A 20,771-nucleotide genomic window follows, 5' to 3' on the forward strand; every position below is an offset into this window, starting at 1 on the left:
TAGGGGGTGCCAGAGGTTGGGCAGGGGAGGATGTGGGGTGTGAGTGTCTCACCAGGACAGAGTTTCAGTTTTGCAAGATGAAGAGAGTTTGGAAGAAGGACAGTGCTGGTGGCTGCATGGTACACGATGTGAGTGTGCACACGGCCAGAGCTGCACATTTAATAATGGTTATGGTGCTAATTTTCTATTGTTTTTTTTTTTTTCTTTTTACCACAATTGAAAAAAATCTGCCATGGGATTGAGAAAAAAGAGACCTACTATTTAATTGAAATGTGAAGGAAAATGTTACAGCACATAATTAAAATGCCAATTTATCATGAAAGAGGTGAATGTTTTCATCTTTACTTTTCAGTTATACTTTGGGACCTACCCAGAAATGAGCAGCTTTCAAGATTAATCCCTTACTAATTCTAATTGACAACAAAATCTTCTTTCTTCGACTCTGCAATTAAATATTACTATTTTTAACTGTAAAGATCCCTTTGACCTTTAAAGAGAGAGAGAACCAGGGTGCACGCCCTAACGAGTGCCTGGGGCTCACAGCTTTGAGACCTGCCTCACGCTACCGCTCTCTGAGGGAGGCAGCTGGAGTTAATAGGATACTGTTCTCTCCTCGGAGATGCTGAAGATGAGGCCTTTTGAGATTATTTAAACTTTTATTGACGCGTGCAGCCAGTGATGGCGTACTGTAGCTAACTACTGTAGGTAGTTAAGTCAAAGCCACGTCCTTCTGGTGTTGGACAAGTGTACCATGTATGGACACTACATTGCCCAGATGTTTCCCATAAACGACCACCATATCTAATAAAAATGGCATCAGAGAAGAGCCGTCTTCTCCTCAGCTCGGTGTAGATGGAGGAAAGGCTGTGGAGCATGGGCTGGAACCCCATGGCCCGAGCCCTTGGTGATGAGTCAGCCCAAGTGTACAGGCTGCCTTATGGCCAAAGCTGGTAGGTCCCACCAGCCTCTACCTTGTCCACCAGCAGTCATGGACCTCACCCTCCATGTGTGGGATCGAATGGTCTCACAGGACAGTGAATAGTGAGTGAGAACATCAGGGACTTGGCCTTTGGGGCTCTGGTCAAGCAACCCTACTGAACCCAAAATGGCACCCACTTGATCACCTTCTTCACGTGGCCCACTCCTATGAGTCTGCTCTACACAGAATATAAGAAAAAAACCTCACATGGAAACTGTGATTTTGGAGGGACTTTAATCTTTTAATTTAGAATAGATTGCTAAAATGTCCTAAAACATTATAGATGATCATTGCCAAAGACGCGCAAAATCTCATCAGAAGATCTGGGGAAACAGGTGCCACAATCTTTTAGAAAAGTTCTCTGAGAAGCTCATCTGACTTGCCACCTGGAAATGGCTGGCTGAAGTCGTGGCGAGGGCTTCCTAGCCCTGCAGGTGGACAGCAGAGAAGGGACAGGAGCGGAAGAGGCAAACTAGTATTGAGGTGGCCACATCTGAGGAGTTCCCCACTGTAGGGGAGGCGGCAGCTGAGAAGCAAGGAGGAGTGGGGGGCATGCCCCCTACCTGCCCAGCCTTACCCGGAACAGCAGGGACACGGCCCTAGCCTGGTCTTCCCTGATGTGTTGTTACGAGGATCAGGTGAGAGGCACTGGGAATGGATACGCCATTCCCAGTGCCTCTCACCTGTTTGGGCACCTTTTCAGGGGCGGGCAGATGGGACCTGCGTGGGAGGTGCCCATAGGAGGATGGCCCCAGTCTACACCTTTCTGGGCACCCATCTGGGAATCAAACAGAGAATCAAACAGAGAAGCTACCAGCTGGGGCGGCAAGAAGTGGGGTGTGGAGGCAGCGTCCTACTGTGTCCTCACTTACTTCTCGGGCTTCAGGTCTCTGTAGATGATCCCCAGGCCATGGAGGTGATCTAAAGCCAAAGCCAGCTCAGCCAGGTAGAACTTGACATCCTCCTCGGTGAACATCACCTAGGAAGAGAGAACAAGACCGTTCGGCTTATTCTGTGGCTGGTTTGTTTTGAAGAACTCTGCCAGAGAACGTTGTGAGTCAGCCCCGCAAGTGCACTCGAGTCAGTTCTGCTCTGTGGAAGATCACAGGCTCCCCCCAAGATGCTCTGCTGGCTCTTACAACGGGAAAATGAGTTTTCCTTATGGTCTGGAGAGGAGTGAAGGCAGGAGAGCGCTTCCCTACCAAGATGGCCTAATTAGCTCGTAAGTGGGGCACTTAATTCCCTCCTCCACCTCCTCCTCCCCCACCCAGGAATCATGTAGCACTTGGGGGGGGGGAACGTCTTTCTGGGTTGATATTTTAACATAGGTCGTTGGGATGTGAAGTGACACCTCAACATCCCGAAGGCCTGATGAGGGGCTGCTGAGAATGCATCCCGACTCCCTCCCATCTACCCAAAGTGGGCTGAGCTCTACCGGAGACAACAAGTACGTGGTGTAGAGTCAGTGAGGCACCCTGAGCCAGGGGAGGCTGGCTGAGAGGGACCCATGGGTGTCAGGGTCCACGAGTCGGACATCCTGGCTCAGGTGAGCTGAGGCATATGCTAGGCCAGGTGCCCAGCACACTTGAAAGCCATCATCCGAGGGACACTTTCGTACCTGTGGTGCTTGTTATAATCAGCGCGTACTGTTTAAAGTCACCTTACTAGGAAGCCAGATTGTCATCACAAACCATTCTTTACATTCACTGTGAGAAATCAGTGTCACAGAGACTAGAAGGGTAAGTTATCACTGAGCTCTCTCTGAACGCAGACACATGAGGAATCAACACATAAGCAGCAGGCGGCCTGGTACACAGAGTTAGAACAAGAGCTGTTTGGGGAACTGGATGGTGACGACGTCAGGCTGGAACAGGTGGAGCACATCCATTCCACAGAAGGGATACCCCCCATCGGGGCCTCATGCCCCTTGGTCCTGGGTGGTGACCTCTGGGGCTGTCAACCCTCATTGCCCTTCTGGCCTTTGGAGTCTCCTGCTCTATCTCCTGCGCTCAATGGGCACCTCTCCTGGCTAGTTTTCTTTTCTAAATCAGTTAACATAGTCCACGGATTTACTTTTAATCAGATTCTGCTAGCAATCATATTCTCTCCAATCCGACTTTTTCTGTCTAGAAACACCATGGGTTGTCTGCGGTTCCGTGCTCAGAGCACAACCGTATTTCTCTACTTGTCCAGTACCCAGGGCTCATCTCAGTATGGTCCCCAAGTATAGATGACAAATAGTGTCTGCATAGGAATGAAACACCCACGGATGTGCGTCCTCGGAGGAAGTCAGTACCGTGGCCCACACACGACAGGATGCCGTCCAGTGGCCTTGTTCCAAGGTGAAAGAGGTGAATGTTTTCATCTTTGCTTTTCAGTTATACTTTGGGACCTACCCAGAAATGAGCAGCTTTCAAGATTAATCCCTTACTAATTCTAATTGACAACAAAATCTTCTTTCTTCGACTCTGCAATTAAATATTATTATTTTCTCTCTCCAAGAGAGAGCAGAAAGAGGATACTTTCCCATGTTGTTTCTGAGAATCTGGTGCACCCACATTTGACAACTTTACCTTTATTCTGGAATGAATGGTGTTGTGGGAGACACACGCTCCCCTCGTGAGGTCATACAGGGCTTTGTGCTAATTATTATTGCCTTTTGGTCAAGAAGCCCAACGACGGGGTGTGTCATGCCACATGCTGGGCAAACCCAAACCCCAAATGGCCTGAGAGGGGAAGGGGAAATCAATACTTATCAGGTGAGAAATGGGCAGATGCCAACCGTTCTGCATCTCTGGGAACATGTGAGCACAAGCAGGGACAGACACCTGCTCCAGAAGGGCTCTTTGTAGAACTAGGATCTGACTTTACTGCAAGGAGCCCAAAATATCAATGGTGCACTGTCTGAGGGACCCTTAAAAAACAGAGGGAGAGAGCATCTCACGGGCTCTGGGACCCCCACTCCTGCTCCATTTTGATCTGTGGTTCACTTTGGAGGTCCACGCAGGATGGAAGGATCTCCCGGCCAAAAAGTGGGAGGGAGAGAGAAGGGGAAAGGGCGGTTTGAACGCACTGTCTCAGGCCGATGAGCGCGGCCAGGTAAGACTGCCCAGGGGCGGGGGTTGGGATTGGGGGGGCTCATGGGGGAAGGATACTGCATGGGGTCCTTGGGATTTGAGCCCAGTGCTACTGCTGCCTGGGGCAGGAGAGAGCTCTTCACATCAACTAGGGGCCAGAGAGCTTTCGTGTGGCCTTGGGTAACATTCTGGACAATTCCTATAACAGGACCGCGAGGTCAAGGACAAGGCCCCGGGTCCAGAAGTGGTCTGCGGTCATGGAGACCTCCTGCAAGAAGACCCGACAGAAAGTGAGAGATGGGGAGATTTCTTCCTCAGCTGCCACTGTAGGGCCCTCTGCTCCCGCTCCACGTGGGACCGCACTCAGGGGTCAGGGGTCGGGGGTCGGGGCGCTGCACGGTGCCCCCGGGAGGGCCGTGTGCTGAAAGTCTTCCTATGGCAACAGAGGGCTTCTCTGTAGGGCTCGTGCCACTTCTTCAAACAGACACATTCATGCACATACACAATGTTCCCATGCACACGCATCCCACACACACCACGTAACCCCCGCAGCACAGCACGCACACCACACACTCACAGCATACACACTGACACACACACACTCTCACACGCACAGCACGCACGTCGCAGACACATTCTCACACATACTGACAGCATGGACATTACATGCACACACTCACAGCATGCACACTGACACACACATTCTCACACACTCAGCATATAACACTGACACAGCACACACTCTCACACTTACTGACATGCACACCATTTGCACATAGTCACAGCACACACACCACATACAGCATGCACACTGACAGACACACATTGTCACACATACTGACACCATGCACACCAGATGCACACACACAGCGTGCACACCACACACACACTCTCACATACACAGCATGCACACTGACACACACATTGCGCACATAATCGCAGCACGCCCACCACATACAGCATGCACACTGACAGACACACACATTATCACACATGCTGACAGCATGCACACCACATGCACACTCAAAGCATGCACACCACACACAACACTCATATACACTGACACACATGTTGCACACACCATTTGCATAATCGCAGCACACACACCCATACAGCATGCACACTGATAGACACACACATTATCACACATACTGATAGCATGCACACCACATGGATACACTCAAAGCACGCATACTGCACATACATCCTCTCTGACACACACTCCCAGCAATGTATACCATACACACACTCTCACACATGCTGACAGCATGCATACCACATGCACACACAGCACACACTGACACACATTCTCACACTCAGCATACTCACTGACATAGTACAGTCTCACACACACGGACAGGCACATCGTTAGCACATAGTGGCAGCACACACACCGCACCCCCGCAGTGCACACTCAGCATGCACACCACACACACAGACCTCCCCCGAGTGCTCGCCATCCCCCTTTGTCCCCAGTACCTCTTTGGAGAGCCGGCTGAAGAGGTCCCCTCCTCGCAGGAAGTCCAGTATCAGGTAGAGCTTTCCTTCTGTCTGAAAGGCTGTGGAAGGAGAGAGGGTTGGCATCCAGGGGGCCCGGAACATGTGCTGTGGTGCTGGCGCTTTCCAGAAACAGGACTGGAGCCGGGTCGGGGCGAGGGGGGGCACTTGCTGGGGCAGAACTCCAGGAAAGGGCCGGCAGGAGTGAGTCTGTTGTGTTCCCCACCTTTATCGAGAGTCTAGAGGGTCACCTCTCTTTGCTCTTCCCCTCTCCTTTGCTCCCTCTTCCTTTTTAACCCCAGAGGGGCTGGAAGATACATGGAGGCACGTTATCTGCAGTTCCAACCTGCTCTCCTGTCACCACTGCTGATGCTGGGCTCTGGGCACACGTAGGTTGCACTGGACCAACAGCTTTGCTGTGAGGAGTTTGGTCAGCAGCCGGATGATGGCTCCAACCCGGGGTGGACAAGCCTCCTTTCCTTCATTCTATGCAATGTCATATGTCATATGTTCATATGTCATTCTATGCAACTCCAGGTCAGGAAATCCATCATTTGGAAGCATTGGTGACCGGTTGACCCCATGTATCAGACTAAAGGTGAGCGGAGCCCATGTTCTAGGTTTGATCACCGCAAACTAGGTTTATGTCTCTGGTCTTGTCCACCATTTAGCCAGGTGTACCTTGCCCCAAAGGGGGCTGAACGTGCATGTGAGGGTTGAGAGAAACAAACCACTATTGACTATTGATACTCAGTTCAATGTTATTGATGATCTATCATCTGGTATCTATTTTGTATAGACAGAAAGTGCGGATGTAGGGGGTCCTGATATCCCAGCTAACTTGAAAACTTTTTATTTTCTAAAAGAAAACACTAGAAACATTCTATGTATTAGGGTTTTAGAAACAGACAGCTTCTAACTAAAAAAATCCTTGTCAGAATCGTATAAAGTGAAGTGTGGATTAAATCCTCTCTCCTAGGGCTTGATGGGCAGAAGGACAACAAATGTCGTTTGATCAACCACAGAGCTGACATGGAAGACAGCTTAAAAAATCTTTGAAAGATGCTCAGCTGTTCTTCAGGGAAATCCTCTGGAAGCCAGCTGAAATGACACATGGGACTGGATCTGACAGCGGCTAACGAGCAGGGGCTGCACAGGTGGCTGTGTGTGTGGGGGTCCACCTCCCGGGGCTGCTATGAGTCAGGTCAGACACCTGCCTACGGCCACAGCCACCTTCCAGCGACTTCACACCCATATTCACTCTAACTAGCTTTGAAAGGATAAGCCACACACTCTCTATGCAAGACTGAGGTGTTTTCTTAGTAATCATCAGAAGTTAACCAGCAGAGAGTGACAAGCTTCCGCCCTCCCACCTCTGGGCACAGCTTACTCCTTTGCTTCCTTCTGATTTGAAATGTCATGGACAATCCCCCACACCTGGAGCTTTGAAACCAATGAAGTGGGTTGGGGTTTTTTTGTTGTTTTTTGGTTTTGTTTTATTTTCTATACTTCCCTCATGCTAATTATTCAGTAGGGGAGTAAGCGTGAATGCAGTCTCGCGCCCCTCATTCATTATTTTTATTCTGAAGATTTCACTTACTGCTTCCCCGAGGAGAGAAATGGAAGAAAGCAAACTCAAACGAGTTTTGTGGCCACAAGAATCACAATCATTTGATTGTGTCTCATTTCTCTTCCAGGACATGGAAACAATGACCTCCCTTGAAAGAAAGTTTTGAGGGTTCAGTGAGCTACTCTCTTTAAAATGCTTGAAACACAGTATTCACTTGAAATATAGAAGGCGATGCCATTCTGGTTAAAGAAATTATTGGGCATAAAGCATTTTACTTTAAAACAACACAAAAATATGTCATAGATTCACTCCAATCTAGGCCAAGAGTCAGTTTTTCTTTCTTTCTTTCTTTCTTTCTTTCTTTCTTTCTTTCTTTCTTTCTTTCTTTCTTTCTTTCTTTCTTTCTTCTTTCTTTCTTTCTTTCTTCTTTCTTTCTCTCTCTCTCTCTCTCTCTCTCTCTTTCTTTCTTTCCTACTTTATCAATGATGATTTAATCAGTAACAAACTATAGCCCCTTACTTTGGTTTCTGGTTAAAACAGGGCATTTTGCTCCCTCAGAGAGGAAAACCACAGAAGTAGTAAGTAGGTTATGTTTTACTCTATTTACCATAATGAAGCTTTACAATGAAAGGGTGATTCACTTCTGCCAAAATGTCTCTCTCCATCTTCGATCGGACTCGGTCCCGAACTGCAAGACAGAAAAACACAGCCTTTCAAGAGGCAGGAATGGTGTTCTAGAGAACTCGGAATATAAAACATTAGCTACAAATAACTGCCCCCCCCCTTGTTTTGTTGCAATAATTTCCAAGTAGACACGAAAGTTGAAACAGTAGGATAATGATCACCTTTGAGTCATCCACCTGGAATCGACAGCTGTCTGCTCTCTGACACATTTGCTTTCCTTCTGGTCCTTCTCTGTCTCTGCGTGTCTCTCTCTCTCCACACATACACACACTGCAGCCAAAACTAACACTAAATCATGGACCCCGTGACACTTGACTCCTAGGTATGTGTGCAAGCAGCATTTCCTGGGAGTAAGGACAATCTCTTACATAACCCCTGACCCGACTGTCACCTCAAAGAAACTTAACAATCACTTCACAATGTCATCTGATACCCAATCCATGTTCAACACCCCCCTACTATGCCATGTACAGCTGTTAGTTTACCCAATGTGGGATCCAGACAAGGTTCACACATCACATTTGGTTGTTATATTTCTTTATCCCAGAAGAGAACTATCCCATGGTTTTGTTTGTTTGTTTGTTTTTGTAATGTTTTGTGGACTTTTTGGGAAGGCCAGGCCAGTTTCTTGTAGATTGTTTCATATTCTGGGTTTGTCTGATTGTTGCTCAACTGGTGGCTCTAACTCCTTTATTTCTTGTGAACTGAGGTTAGGGCTGGAGGCTTCGTAAGACTAAGGGTCTTTTTCAGCTAAAGTCTCTCCTAGGTGATGCTGTGCACCTCTGATTGCAACAGGAAAGGTGTGCATGTTGCAGTACCCTCTCTATGTGATGCTAAATTTGATCAAAGTGACAAATCACCAGTCTCTTACTGTAAGGACCCATATGTCCCTTTGTAAGTAATGAGTAACCTGCAGGGTGATATCTGGTATTAGCTGGGGTCCCTGACACTCCTTCCTCCAAGAGTGTTAGCATATGCATATGAATGATCCTTGCTTGAATCATTTAGGGTCACAAAATCGCCATCTTCTCATTTCTGGCAGAACTGGAAATCAAGAAGAAGATTGCTTCTCTCTGTCCCTGAGGATACGCAGGCACTAGGGATTTTTTCCAACATTAGTGTGTTTTAATCAATTACATTATTAATGGTTTTAGTGCTGACGCTGTCCAAAGTGTAGCCATCTGGGAACGCAGCTGGAATTAGTTTTGAGGCAAAAATAAACCGGCCAAAAAGGCCCACCACTTGAGAATAAGAATAACCCTAAGATTCCCATAAGCAAATTGATACACCAGGGGCAGTGACCTTGTGGCGCCCATGTGAACAGAGGGAGGGAATCTCCTCCAATGTTCCTACGAGTGACCCGTGTAAGTGTTGCGTTACTGGCCCAGGCATTTAATCCATCTATGTTCTGGCCCTTGTGATGTGCAATTTTAAAGTTTTATTTAAGAAATGCTTCCCAAAGAATGACTGTAATAAAAGAAAAGTGGGGGTGGGGGGAATGACAAGCATTGGAGAGGTTGGAGCAAGAACTTGGGACGCCTGTGCCTGAGCTGGTCAAATGTGCCACAGCACAGACTCAGTGGAACACACCGTGCCAGCTCCTCAAACAGGTGGACGCAGCTCCGCCGCGTGGCCCAGCCATTCCACTCCTAGGTTTACATCCCCAGGAACTGAAGACAGGAACTCAAACGGACACCTTCACACCCCACGCTCATGTTCACAGCAGCATTACTCACACGGCCAAGGGGTGGAAGCAGCCTGAGCGTCTGTCGATGACGAACAGATAAACAAAGTGCGCTCTATCTGGGCAGTGGAGTGCGATCGCTCCTTAAAAAGTAATAAAATTCTGATACATGCCACAGCACGAGGAACCCCAAACACATTACACGGAGTGAAACAAGCCAGACACGGAGGAACAAATACTGTAAGGCTCTATCTCTTTGAGGTCCCTACAGTGGTCAAGCTCCCAGAAACAGCAAGGGACGGAGCCAGGCGCTGGGAAGAGCTTCTGTTTGCGATGCTGACACAGTTGTGGGTATAGACAGTGGTGAGGACGGCTATACCAGGTTATACTCGCTGTGAGTGGATTTGATGCCACTTACAAATGGTTAGAATGACCGATACGACGTTATGTGTATTTTACCACAATCAGAGAACAAAGAAGTCCTGTCTCACTCCTGGTCACAGGACAGCCTCCTACCTTCCCCTTTGTTCACATTGGCTTTGCTTCTGCTTCAGGTCCTCATGCCCTGGAGCCCCCCTGCGCCCCCCCCCCCCCGCCCACAGGGGCTGTGTGCTGCCTGCCTGTCTGGGGGGGCAGGGGGGCCTGCTGGGGCACAGTGGCCTCAGAGCATGCATCCTGCATCCCAGCTGTTGCTTAGAGGGGGGTTTGGCTTTGGAACCCACCTCACAGGGTCGTCATGGGAACGAGGAGGCAGCCTGTGAATCCCCCACAGTACACGGTGCTTGTGTTCCTTTGCAGGGTGGGCTTTACGGGGGAAAACTTCGGGGCTTTCTCTGACCTTCCTCTTCTGTTCCACTGCTGGTCTGTTCCCGCACCAATACCAGACCCTGGCAACTACAGTGACCTCGGTGTCCCTTGGCCTCTAAAAGGCCCACAAGTCAGTAGAGAGGGCCATGGGCAGAGCTACAGGCCACCCCGTGGCACCTACTGGGCCTGGCCTTCCCTACACCCCTACAGCCCCCAGACCCCAGGACCAAAGCACCAGGCAATGGGTGTGGGGTCTGGCTTGTCATCGTCCATGCTCCAGGTGACACACAGTGGGTCCTCTGCTGGCTGGACCAATGGAACGGGACATCACTGCTCACAGGGCCCTGGGGAGCATGCCATGCAACCCTGCATTTATGGGAGAGCAGACGAGGCTCGCTGTGGAGAGAAGCGGTGCTCCAGGCCAGGGCTGGTGCATCCCACAGGGGCGCAGTGCCCCATCCGTGCTACAAATAGACTCTAGCCCAGAGACCACAGACCCCCGGGAGATGGAAGGGGAACAGCACTCAGAGCGGAGACAGTCACTGGGCCTTTTACTTATGCAGCCTGTATCGCTGAGCCGTGAGCCCCGAGTTCAGACCCTGTTTTCCTCATTGGTCATGGTCATTGCGTGCAAGCTCTTTAGGAGGTTGTGTTGCAGAACTGAGTCTTGCCTTTCCTGTTTATCATTTGTGAGTCACTGTCAAGTGAGCAAGGCCTTAGCCAGTGTCCTTTCTCTTTTCTACATAAACAGAAAACAGGCTGTAGGATGGCAGGCGTGGTGGTGGCGCCGACGGCAGAGCATGGGCTCCTCGTAAGGCGAGACAACACTGACCCTGGGACAGGGCTGGTCCCCTCACTCCTCGGAAACGGGACAACGGGATGGCGAAAGCACAGTTCTCACCGCCTGACCTCGAATTTCTTTCTCCTCTGAGCCCTGTCCTCCTGCTCACTCCCCATCTGTGGTTTGTGGGTCTTCTCTATGCCGCATGAGCAAGCAAAGCTGCCCCCTCTGCCCCCAGCAAGTGAGAGTTGGGGGGCTGCAGTGTGGAGATGGCAGTGAGGGGAGCCAGAGGCCCTCTCTGTGGTGTGAGAGCCAGGGCTGGTGGCCAGAGGGCAGGGGGACACTTCAGATGCTCAAGACAGCAGAGCCATCAGCTGCAGGCATGTCATGTGAGTGACAGCAAGGCCACAGGACTGTCCTTCCGAATGTTACCTGCCGTGTGGACCCACATGCGTCACCACGCCCCAGGCCTGGGCTGCCTCCTCACAGGGAGGAGCTCATCGATGCATCCAGCCGGCCTCCTGGAGGTGTCCTGTATCTCAGTGGAGCGGGCCAGGCTGACAAGGGCCTGCAGGCGGCAGGCTTCATACCCCCTGGTGCGTCTTCTCCTGGGAGAGGTCTCTGTTCCATTCACCACCCCTGAGGAGATCCCAGGAAGCACAGCAGCTAAGGAAAGGAGCCACTGTGTTCCCACACCCACCTAGCCATCTCCTCGAGAAGTTTGGTCTTTCACGCTGGTTCAGAGCATCTAAAAATCATCTAAACAGACCGATCTTACTACTACTGTTTCAGATCTGTTTGGCATGAGGAAAACTGCTTAGCTACATAACCGAATACTGGGTTGGTGACGGAAACCAGAGGCCTTAAGAAGCCTGGTGAAAAAATCAGAAAAAGATCTTACATTAAATTTCCAAGGAACTGTTAAATTATAGCAGAAAAAAAATTTCCTCCCTATATTTTACACAAAAATAAATCCCAGATCGATTAAAGAATTAAAGGTTAAAAAACAATCAATCCATAAAAATAATAACAAAGAGGAATGCCCATCTGATGTCCAGGTGGGAATCTGTTTAATAAAAGCAATGGAGAAATAATGGAGGGACAAGGGAGAGATGAGCTTCAAATGTCCCCAGACTGGCCATCCAAAAGATCGTAGCAGCAAAAGGCAGCAAAATGCGTAGAGGTGCATGGGGCAAACAGAAAGAGGGCCAGGAGCCTCCGTGAATGCAGTAGCCCTGAGCGATTGTGAAGACAGAGGGAACAGCTCAGCTGGGACATGTGCACACACACGTGTACTGTGACCATGACTCCCAGGTGTGCATGGGTCCTTCCCCGGGGCCGGGAAACAGGCTGTGTTCACACGGGGCTTGGTTTGGTCAGTGCTGAGACTGCATCCCCGACGGTGCCATGTCCGGGGACCCGCACGGTGAGCTAACAAGATGTGGAAGCGCAGTGGTTACACGGAGCAGGACCCCTCAGCTGCAGACAAGAGGCAGGAGCCGGCGTCCTGAGGGGCCGGCCCGTCGATCCCCAGGTCTGCGGATTCCATTCAGGCGTGCAGAGCCCACGCTCCACCCTCATCGATGCCCCTTCTGGCCCTGCTGGTTGCTCTCGGGCCAGAACCAGGGATGGCGGGAAGGGCCTATACCTCCAGCTCGGCCACCTGGTTCGCAGCCACAGAGTATCCCTGCATGAAGAGACACGGGCATGGACAGCAAATGGGTCACTGTCTGTGTTGTCTTCAGGCTGCCTCTGGGACAGCTTAGGGTGCTGAGAGATTTTGATTCCTAAGATTTAGATGCATAAAGAAGAAAGCTCAGAGAGGTGCTTCCTCCATCCCTGGATTGCTATGGCGTCAGGGAGTCAGAACCGGGGAGAGATGTCGTGAGCTGAGACACGAGACATCCCGCCTGCTGGAGAGGAACGCCAGCAGTCGTCTCGCTGGGCAGCTCTAGGCTGGTGCAGAATCTGGGGTCAGGCCCCATTATCTCCCTGGGATTTTTGCTCCTGGTATTTGACAGGTGAGTCTGGGATTGAGTGGGGCTTGCTACTACGGATATAAAAAGAAGGATGTTCTAAGCTATTTTGAGATTCATTAATAAACCATAGGTATTGGGGGTAAATGAAGTTTTGTTTTGTATTTCAAACCAATTCTGTATTGTAGCTGCCCTGCAATGTGGAGGATTAGGGGGATGTGGTTTTCATGACTGGCTTTGCTCTGTAGGCAATCTGCATCCCCTGGTGCCAGCTGTGACCTTCATGTGTCCTTCAGCCATCATGGCCTGTGGCGGCCCCAAGTGCTAAGATGAATGTGGAGATGAACACAAATTCATCCTACTATGAAGGGCACGGTTTCCTTCCCAGAAACATAGGGGAGGGGGTACATTGTGGGATTACCCTGGTGGACATGACACATGATACAAAACTAAAGCTACTTTCTTGGAACTCTTTTTTTGGATCAGGCCAACATATCTTCATGACGTTCAAGACCTACTCTCCTTTAAACAACTTTAGAAGTACCTATTTCTGGGATCCCTGGGTGGCGCAGCGGTTTGGTGCCTGCCTTTGGCCCAGGGCGTGATCCTGGAGACCCGGGATCGAATCCCACGTCGGGCTCCCGGTGCGTGGAGCCTGCTTCTCCCTCTGCCTATGTCTCTGCCTCTCTCTTTCTCTCTCTGTGACTATCATAAATAAATAAAAAAAAAAAAAAAAAAAAGAAGTACCTATTTCTTTGTGCTCATGAGGAATTTAAAGTTTAGGACATTCCAACCTGTTAATTTTTTTTTTTTTTTTTACTCAACCACTTGGCCTGTGCTGGAGTTTTAGGAGTTAAAAGTTGGCTCATGCCCCTTTCAATGGTAATAAAATATCTCAATATCCATGGTCCTTTGAGATGTCCCATCAAGTGAGAAACCAAAATGCAAGGCCTGGTTTTGCTGGCCAGCCTAATGGCTTGGCACATGGGAGCAGAGAGGTTTTGAACCTCGGGCTGCCTCTTGGCACATGATCCCTGCCTTCCTACAAGTCACTAGAAGTCTCTGAGAAATGGCCCGTGCAGCATGAGAGAGCCAGTCCGAGATGCTCATGTAGCACTGGAGTCCACGCGCAGGTGGGTGGCGAGCTCAGGCTCTGCTCAGTGAATTGACCGCTGCTCACTGCTTCCTTCCCTTGCTCACAAAATCTCCTGGGTCTGAAATTATACCCCAAGCCGTCTCCTGGATGCAGGCTAAAATCTGTCCTCACACCATACATTATAACCTTCAGAGGTCAAATTCAAAGCAAAAACTATGCTCCCACGAAAAGTTGTGTTCCTAAATGTTTGGTGGTCAAAACTCTGTACCATTCTTTAGTCCAGAGAAAATAGAAAGGAAGAAAACCATAAATAATAAAAATTAAAAATGGTAACCATGTTGGTGGCCATATGAGGTCTGACTCCCCAAGATTTGTCTTTTTCTCTACACCAGGTTATTTAAAGAGAGAAAGGCATGTTTCTCAAGTCCCTTCTTGACCAAAGAATCTTTTTGTGGATGAATCTTCAGCCTGTTTCTCTTCTGCATTTATACTGCACAGGCATTAAAGATGACAAGGAAGGATGATCATCTACTTTCTGCTTTTTAACCCATCCACAATCCAAGAAACACAATTCTGGTAGAAAAAAAACAGATAAAGGACCCCAAAGTACACAGGCCCTGTAGGATAACGTGCTTGTTCCCTATGGATGTGCAGGTGCATCCAGGATGCCCAAGAAAGACAAGCCAGGGAGGCTTAAGGGGGAGTCACTCATTTTACCTTTTGTCCCAGACCACGCACTGGGAAAATAGCCCCCGAATAGTGAATGCCTGAGGACAATTAGCCGGCCGTGGATTCCTGATGCACAGCCTGGGCATGTGAGGGGACAGGACTGGGTCCCCGGAGCCTGTTACAGGAGGAGCACCGGGTTCTGACTCCACAGCCTGCAAACCGTGGGACGGTCGTGACTGTGGCTTCACTGCTCTGGCCTCAGTGTCCTCATTGGTACAAGGAGGACTACCAGTAGGGACACTTAAACCCACCCCCACCCCCACTCCCAGAATTTGCAATTATCCAAATGTGAGCCTAATGACGTTAATGACTTTGCCCGGAAATAAAATCAGTGTAAACTAAGGCGCTCACTGAAGCTCAGTTTCTGAGCCAGTCGGTGTCTTGAAACGAAGCTTATCGGCGTCAGAGAAAAGGAATAAACGTCACGGTGCTGGCAACCGCCTTCTGAGGTCTGAGGCCGCCTGGGCCGCGTCGGCCGAGGACTACTCCAAGGCCATGATCAGCACGAATGTAAGCCTGTGTCCGTCCCGGCCACCACGCACTCTGCACCCCCCGTGCCTCTGCTCACAGTCCGAGCGGTGTCCTCGCAGCTCTACTTCTTATAGAGAAGACAGACGATTAGCAGAAACAGCCCCGACCAGTGATCCGACGAGCTCAGAAGGCGGCAGCCGGGTCCACGTCTCCATCCTCGTGGTCGGCGGCCCTCCCACCGCTGCTGTGAACCCATCTGCAATAATGTAACTGGCTCGACAGAGATTTTGCCAGAATGATGGATTTTTTCCCCCTCAGCCTCAGATGGACAGAGTACGGACTTTCTTCAAAGCAGGGAATGCCTACCTTTGGGCTTAGAAAGTCAACTTCTAAGGAAGATGGTTGAAAAATTGGGCCAAACTAATTTTTGGTGGAGTCCTACCAGGAAACCATCACTGCAAAGAAACCTTTCACGTACAAAGCCCTTCCGCACGGTGGAGGATGGCCCGGTGAAAGGGGACACAGCCACACCTGAGCCCTGCCGGGGCCTCGACACAGGCTCGTCCTTCGTGGCAATGAACGTGGTGGTAGCCGCAGGCCTGGGGCTGGAGGAAGCCGGAACCCTTCCTGAGGAGATGGCAATTGATGTCCCACCTCCCCTTCACTCCCCCACACCATCAGACCTTCCCAAAACTAGCCAGGAAAAGCCCCAATACCTCTCCTAGGTCCACGGAGAAAAGGAGCAGAGCTGAGGACACCCGACACTGACCTTCGCCGGGCCTGCGACGTCCGACACACTCGGTGAATTTAATTCTCACGTCAACAACGCCAGGAGGCAGGTACTCTGATGGCATCACCCCTTTCTAAGTAGGAGGACATGAAGATGACACAGCCCACAGGGGGGACACGAGATGAGCCCAAGGGCCCAGGTTTATGCTCCCAACCACCGTATCGGGGTCCTTTCCCTTGGGGGTGACAAATTCTCATGTTGACACCCACGCAGACCACCCAACTCAGAACTTGGGGGTGGCACCCGGCAGCCGCATCCTACAGAGGTCCCACGGGCGATTCCAGGGGTGGCCCAGCTCAGGAGCCGCTGTTACTGACGTGGGTCACAGTCCCTACATATGGACTCGGTACCCGGGGGATGGACACCAGGCTGTCTGCGTTCCTGGTCGCATGCTGGGGACCGTGGTTACGGCCACCGAGCCCCATTCCCTTACAACACAGAGTGGGGCATCAACCTCTGGACTCCTTATGCTTGGAATACTTGATAAGGAATTGTTACTGTAACAAGGGTGTTGAGTAACGAATACAGAGTTAGGGAAGAAGGGGAACATTTGCAAAGGGTCCGTAAGCCAGCAGAAGGCAGGCAGCACCGCCCTGCGAGGCGCGGAGAAGGTGCTGGAAGACGAGGGCGGGGGACTGCCAGCTTGTCACACCCTCAGCTTCTGAGCAGCTGACATTTCCCTTACAAGTGATGCGCCACCTCCTTAAACGAAAGGGGGCAGGCGCCTGACAGCTCCAAACTTCTTTAAAGATAAAATAGAGCTGTCAGGGACTATTATCCTTCTGTCAACTTATTTGGAATTCCACTGACAACAATTCTCTCTTCCGCACACACGACAGTCACCCATGTTTTTGAGAAACAATCCGGCGCTTTACAATGACTTCCGCGAGTCCTCCACCCCCTTTCCATGTTTACCTTCTCAACGTGATTTCGCTATTGCAATTCCTTGCCTTTGCGCTCTGGGGGGGCTGTCTGTACTCTCGGTGCCGCTGGCGAGCGGGGAGCATCACTGCCACTGTCACGGTGCAGTCCTTGTTTCTCTCGCACATTCTTCAGAATGACTAATCAGCTTGCAAACCGGTGCCAACGAGAAGGTGGAGAGTATCTGAAGAACTTGGGGCTCATGGAATGCAGAGGTGGTGCAGCTCAAGCTGATTTAAATCATCCTTTGAGGGGATCCCTGGGTGGCTCAGCGGTTTGGCGCCTGCCCTTGGCCCAAGGGCGTGGTCCTGGGGTCCTGGGATTGAGTCCCGCGTTGGGCTCCTGGCATGGAGCCTGCTTCTCCCTCTGCCTGTGTCTCTGCACTGCCCCCCTCTCTGTGTGTCTATCATGAATATATAAATTTAAAAAAATCTTTAAAAAAAATCACCCTTTGAGCCAAACCTCTTCCTAGACGAATGAGGAAAGAGGGGGGTTCAGAGAGGGCTGACGTCCCCTCCCAGGGGATGTGGTGAGTGGTGCCTGCAGACACCTGGCCTCCTTCTTGCACGTCCTCCTACGATGGGTCCAAGGACCACCTCACCTGAGGCACTGTTTTGTAAATCTTCTCACTTTCTCTTTAGAAAATAAATCCCAATTGTATTTCTGGGGGAAAAAAAAATCTATTATTTTGTGATGGGCCATTATGGAAAGCCGTAGCAGTCAAAGGGTGTCAAATAACGTCTAGTTTGAAAGACGGCTTTTAAAGGAGCACCAGGGCACGGGAAATCTCCCTCTTCTTAGATGCTTATATGGCTCATTCTCACTCTGTACTAATGGTTTTCCATAGTCAAGCACGTTGTTCCGAAGTATTTTACTAATAATTTTACATTACAAAAAGTCAAATATGTTTTATTTTTATTGAAAACTTGAAATCTAGAGTATAGGGAAGAAAATGCAACACTACTGATAATCCTATGACCATGTTCCTTTTGGCATATTTTCCACAGGCACATGTATCTCCTACCTGCCCATATGTGCATGGTCCTGTCCTGATGGAGGTGCTCAGGTGTTTAATGATATTATGATCGTTCTGTGGACACAGCTTTCTATTCTGTCTGATCCGTGGAATACTGTGTCCAGAGCACTTTCTCAAGGACGCTGGATTGGATGATAAACAAGTGTGGAGACGTGCATCCATGGAAGGTGAATCACCGAGCTGGAGTGTTTGGCACAAGCTGAGAGGTCACGGTTGATGCTGATGGAGCACAGGCTTCGCAGCAGGTTCAACAGGGCGAATTCTAGCTCATTGACTTGACTTCATGCCTCCAGAGCATGTGCATAGACATAGTGCATAGTGCATAGTGTCACCCCTGCATTTCCTCCCTCTCCTTCCAGGACAGGGGACAGTGAGGTCATATTTGAAGGGAAGACGGAACAGTTGTGACTTAAGGGAAAGAACCGTTTAGGGTCACATCTTTGAACAACCTCCTTTGGAAGAACACTTGTTCTCTTTTGAATACCTAGAATGGGCAAGTCTGTATCTGGTTCACGCACTTCCTGCCCTCTATTGCTGGTTATCTTATCTGCCAGCCAACAGGAAGTGACATGTGTGCAGAGAATGGCGTATCGCTTGAATTGCCCACTGAATGCACTTGCTGACAACATTGTGTCTTAAGACCTAAAAATTCACATGCTGCCTTGACGTCTTTGAGCCTCATGGAGTCCGATGGCCTAACTGGGGGCCCCCAGCCCCTGACAACTCCCCACCTTGCGATAAAGGCCCCCCACCTTGCAGCTGCACCCCATCTGGTCCTCAGCAGGCTTCAGTTCCCTGCTGGCTTACAGAACGAGTCAAACAGGCCCAGCACATGCTCCACAGGAGCCAGGGGCCACCTTGCCTTCCTGTTACTACAAAGCCGGCCTCCTCAAGCCCGGCCTCGGTGGCTGTGCTCCTAAGCGCAGGCCGGCAGAGCCCAGCATGGCCCTCATGGCCTCCTCCCCAGGGCGTGATGAGTGTGTATGACCAATAGCCTCTGCTGCACCTGCCCAGGGCCTGGTGTGTGTGCCGGGACATCTTACACTGTCACCAACAGAGTGAGTGGGCGGGGATCAGAGAGTAGCACCCGCTCAGCTCCTGGGTGCTGTCAGCTATGAGGCCAGGAGCCAGGAATGGTGATCTTGGATGCAGTTTTTTTTGGCCTTGTGTTTAGGGCTTATGCTTCACTGGGGGGTGGGATTGAGGAGCACTAGAATCAGGTGCGGGACTGTATTTCTGAAACCCAGCCACAAAAGGGAAGCAACACAGCTGGGAATCGTGGTTTGTTTGAAAACGAGCAATCCAGTCTGGCTGAGGATTCAGGCTGATTTGTGGTCCACATGTAGCCAGACGACCTGCTTCTGCTTTCGCCCTCATTGAGCTTTTTTCCAAATGCCACAGCAGGACATAGGTGGGGGAATGCTATTTGTGCAATACAGCCTCCTCTCTGAAAATTGTGGGAATTTTGCAGGGATATGTTAAATGTTCAGGGAAATGTTTGTACCGCTTATCATCAGAGAGTAACGTGTCCGATACACTCCTTTAGAAGCAGCTTCAGAAATCGTGCAATACTAAACAGAAAGTGTATTTATGCAAACAGCAGGCACAGTTCAGGCCGCAGCCGCACGTCTCAAACACAGCCAGCCCCTTGGCGAGATCCTCACCTTTCAAGGTAGCTTTCTTAAGGACTTTCATTGCGTACAGCTGCCCAGTGTCAGATCCCTTGGTCTTCCTCACCAGGAACACCTGACAAAGAGAACACACAACATCGGGAATTGGGAGGACGTTGAACTCATTTTCCTTATTTGATTTGACAAGGGGATATACAAGGGAGTTTAGGGGAAAAATCCAATGAAATAAATATGCTATCAGGAAATTTTATTTTATTTTATTTTTTATAAAGATTTTATTTATTTATTAGGGACACACAGAGAGAGGCACAGAGACACAGGCAGAGGGAGAAGCAGGCTCCATGCAGGGAGCCCAATGTGGGACTCGATCCCGGGTCTCTAGGATCACGCCCTGGGCTGAAGGCAGGCGCTAAACTGCTGAGCCACCAGGGCTGCCCGAGGAAATTTTAAACACAAAATTTTCTCCAACATCTAGGCTGCCAGGACAGGTTTCATCCAGGACACAAAACAGCATTATGTGTTTGTGTGAAGAATCGTTTGTTCTTGGTACCACTAAACCTTTTCTAGCATGGGTAATATCACTTTTCTGGGGAAAAAAATAAAGGCCAGGCAATTCGAAAAACAAAAAAACGCCCAGAAATTTTAAGAGAGATCATTTGGTTTATTCTAAATATCCCTTTGTAAAACCCCGCTGTGACGTCTACCTTGATAGTTATTGCCAATCACATGAACAGACGCTGATTCTCAAGATAAGCTGAGTTCTCTTATTTTGAGCTTTTTCACCTAAATTTTAGCTTTGGCAGAGTTAAATTTATAGATACAGTTAGTTTCTTTTTTTTAAAAAATAGAGTTAGTTTTTAAATGGCTCTTAGATATACTTGTGTGGATCCTTAATGACATTTTTGAAACACATTTTGAGATGTCACATTGAGGAAAATCAAAAAGAAAACTGAGGGGCTGAGTGAGTTTAGGGTCATAGGCATGATGTTGAACAGAAAGAGTAAGATAAATACACACACACACACACACACACACACACACC

General features: G+C 49.7%; 1 protein-coding gene and 1 long non-coding RNA gene across 9 annotated transcripts in view; both read right to left on the reverse strand.

The window, feature by feature from the left end:
• The window catches only part of RPS6KA2 (ribosomal protein S6 kinase A2), a 345,946-nt gene that overhangs the window by 69,170 nt on the left and 256,005 nt on the right, over positions 1-20,771 (reverse strand). For all 7 annotated transcript variants that reach the window (XM_072830504.1, XM_072830506.1, XM_072830518.1 and 4 more), the window contains 4 exons: positions 19,763-19,844; positions 7,731-7,811; positions 5,536-5,615; positions 1,852-1,958 (listed from right to left, as the gene is read on the reverse strand). In XM_072830504.1, the coding sequence (XP_072686605.1) occupies positions 1,852-1,958; positions 5,536-5,615; positions 7,731-7,811; positions 19,763-19,844 (350 nt within the window). The remainder of the gene's footprint in view (positions 1-1,851; positions 1,959-5,535; positions 5,616-7,730; positions 7,812-19,762; positions 19,845-20,771) is intronic.
• On the reverse strand, positions 12,128-19,752 carry LOC140635635 (uncharacterized). 2 transcript variants are annotated; one of them, XR_012032995.1, is made up of 3 exons: positions 16,068-19,752; positions 13,803-15,978; positions 12,128-13,599 (listed from the first exon to the last, which is right to left on the reverse strand). It is a non-coding gene; the product is annotated as an uncharacterized lncRNA (long non-coding RNA). The 2 variants fall into 2 exon arrangements; XR_012032992.1 differs by having other exon boundaries at positions 13,803-19,752.

The sequence above is a fragment of the Canis lupus genome, chromosome 1, assembly GCF_048164855.1.
Source record: "Canis lupus baileyi chromosome 1, mCanLup2.hap1, whole genome shotgun sequence".
Taxonomy (NCBI): Eukaryota; Metazoa; Chordata; class Mammalia; order Carnivora; family Canidae; genus Canis; species Canis lupus.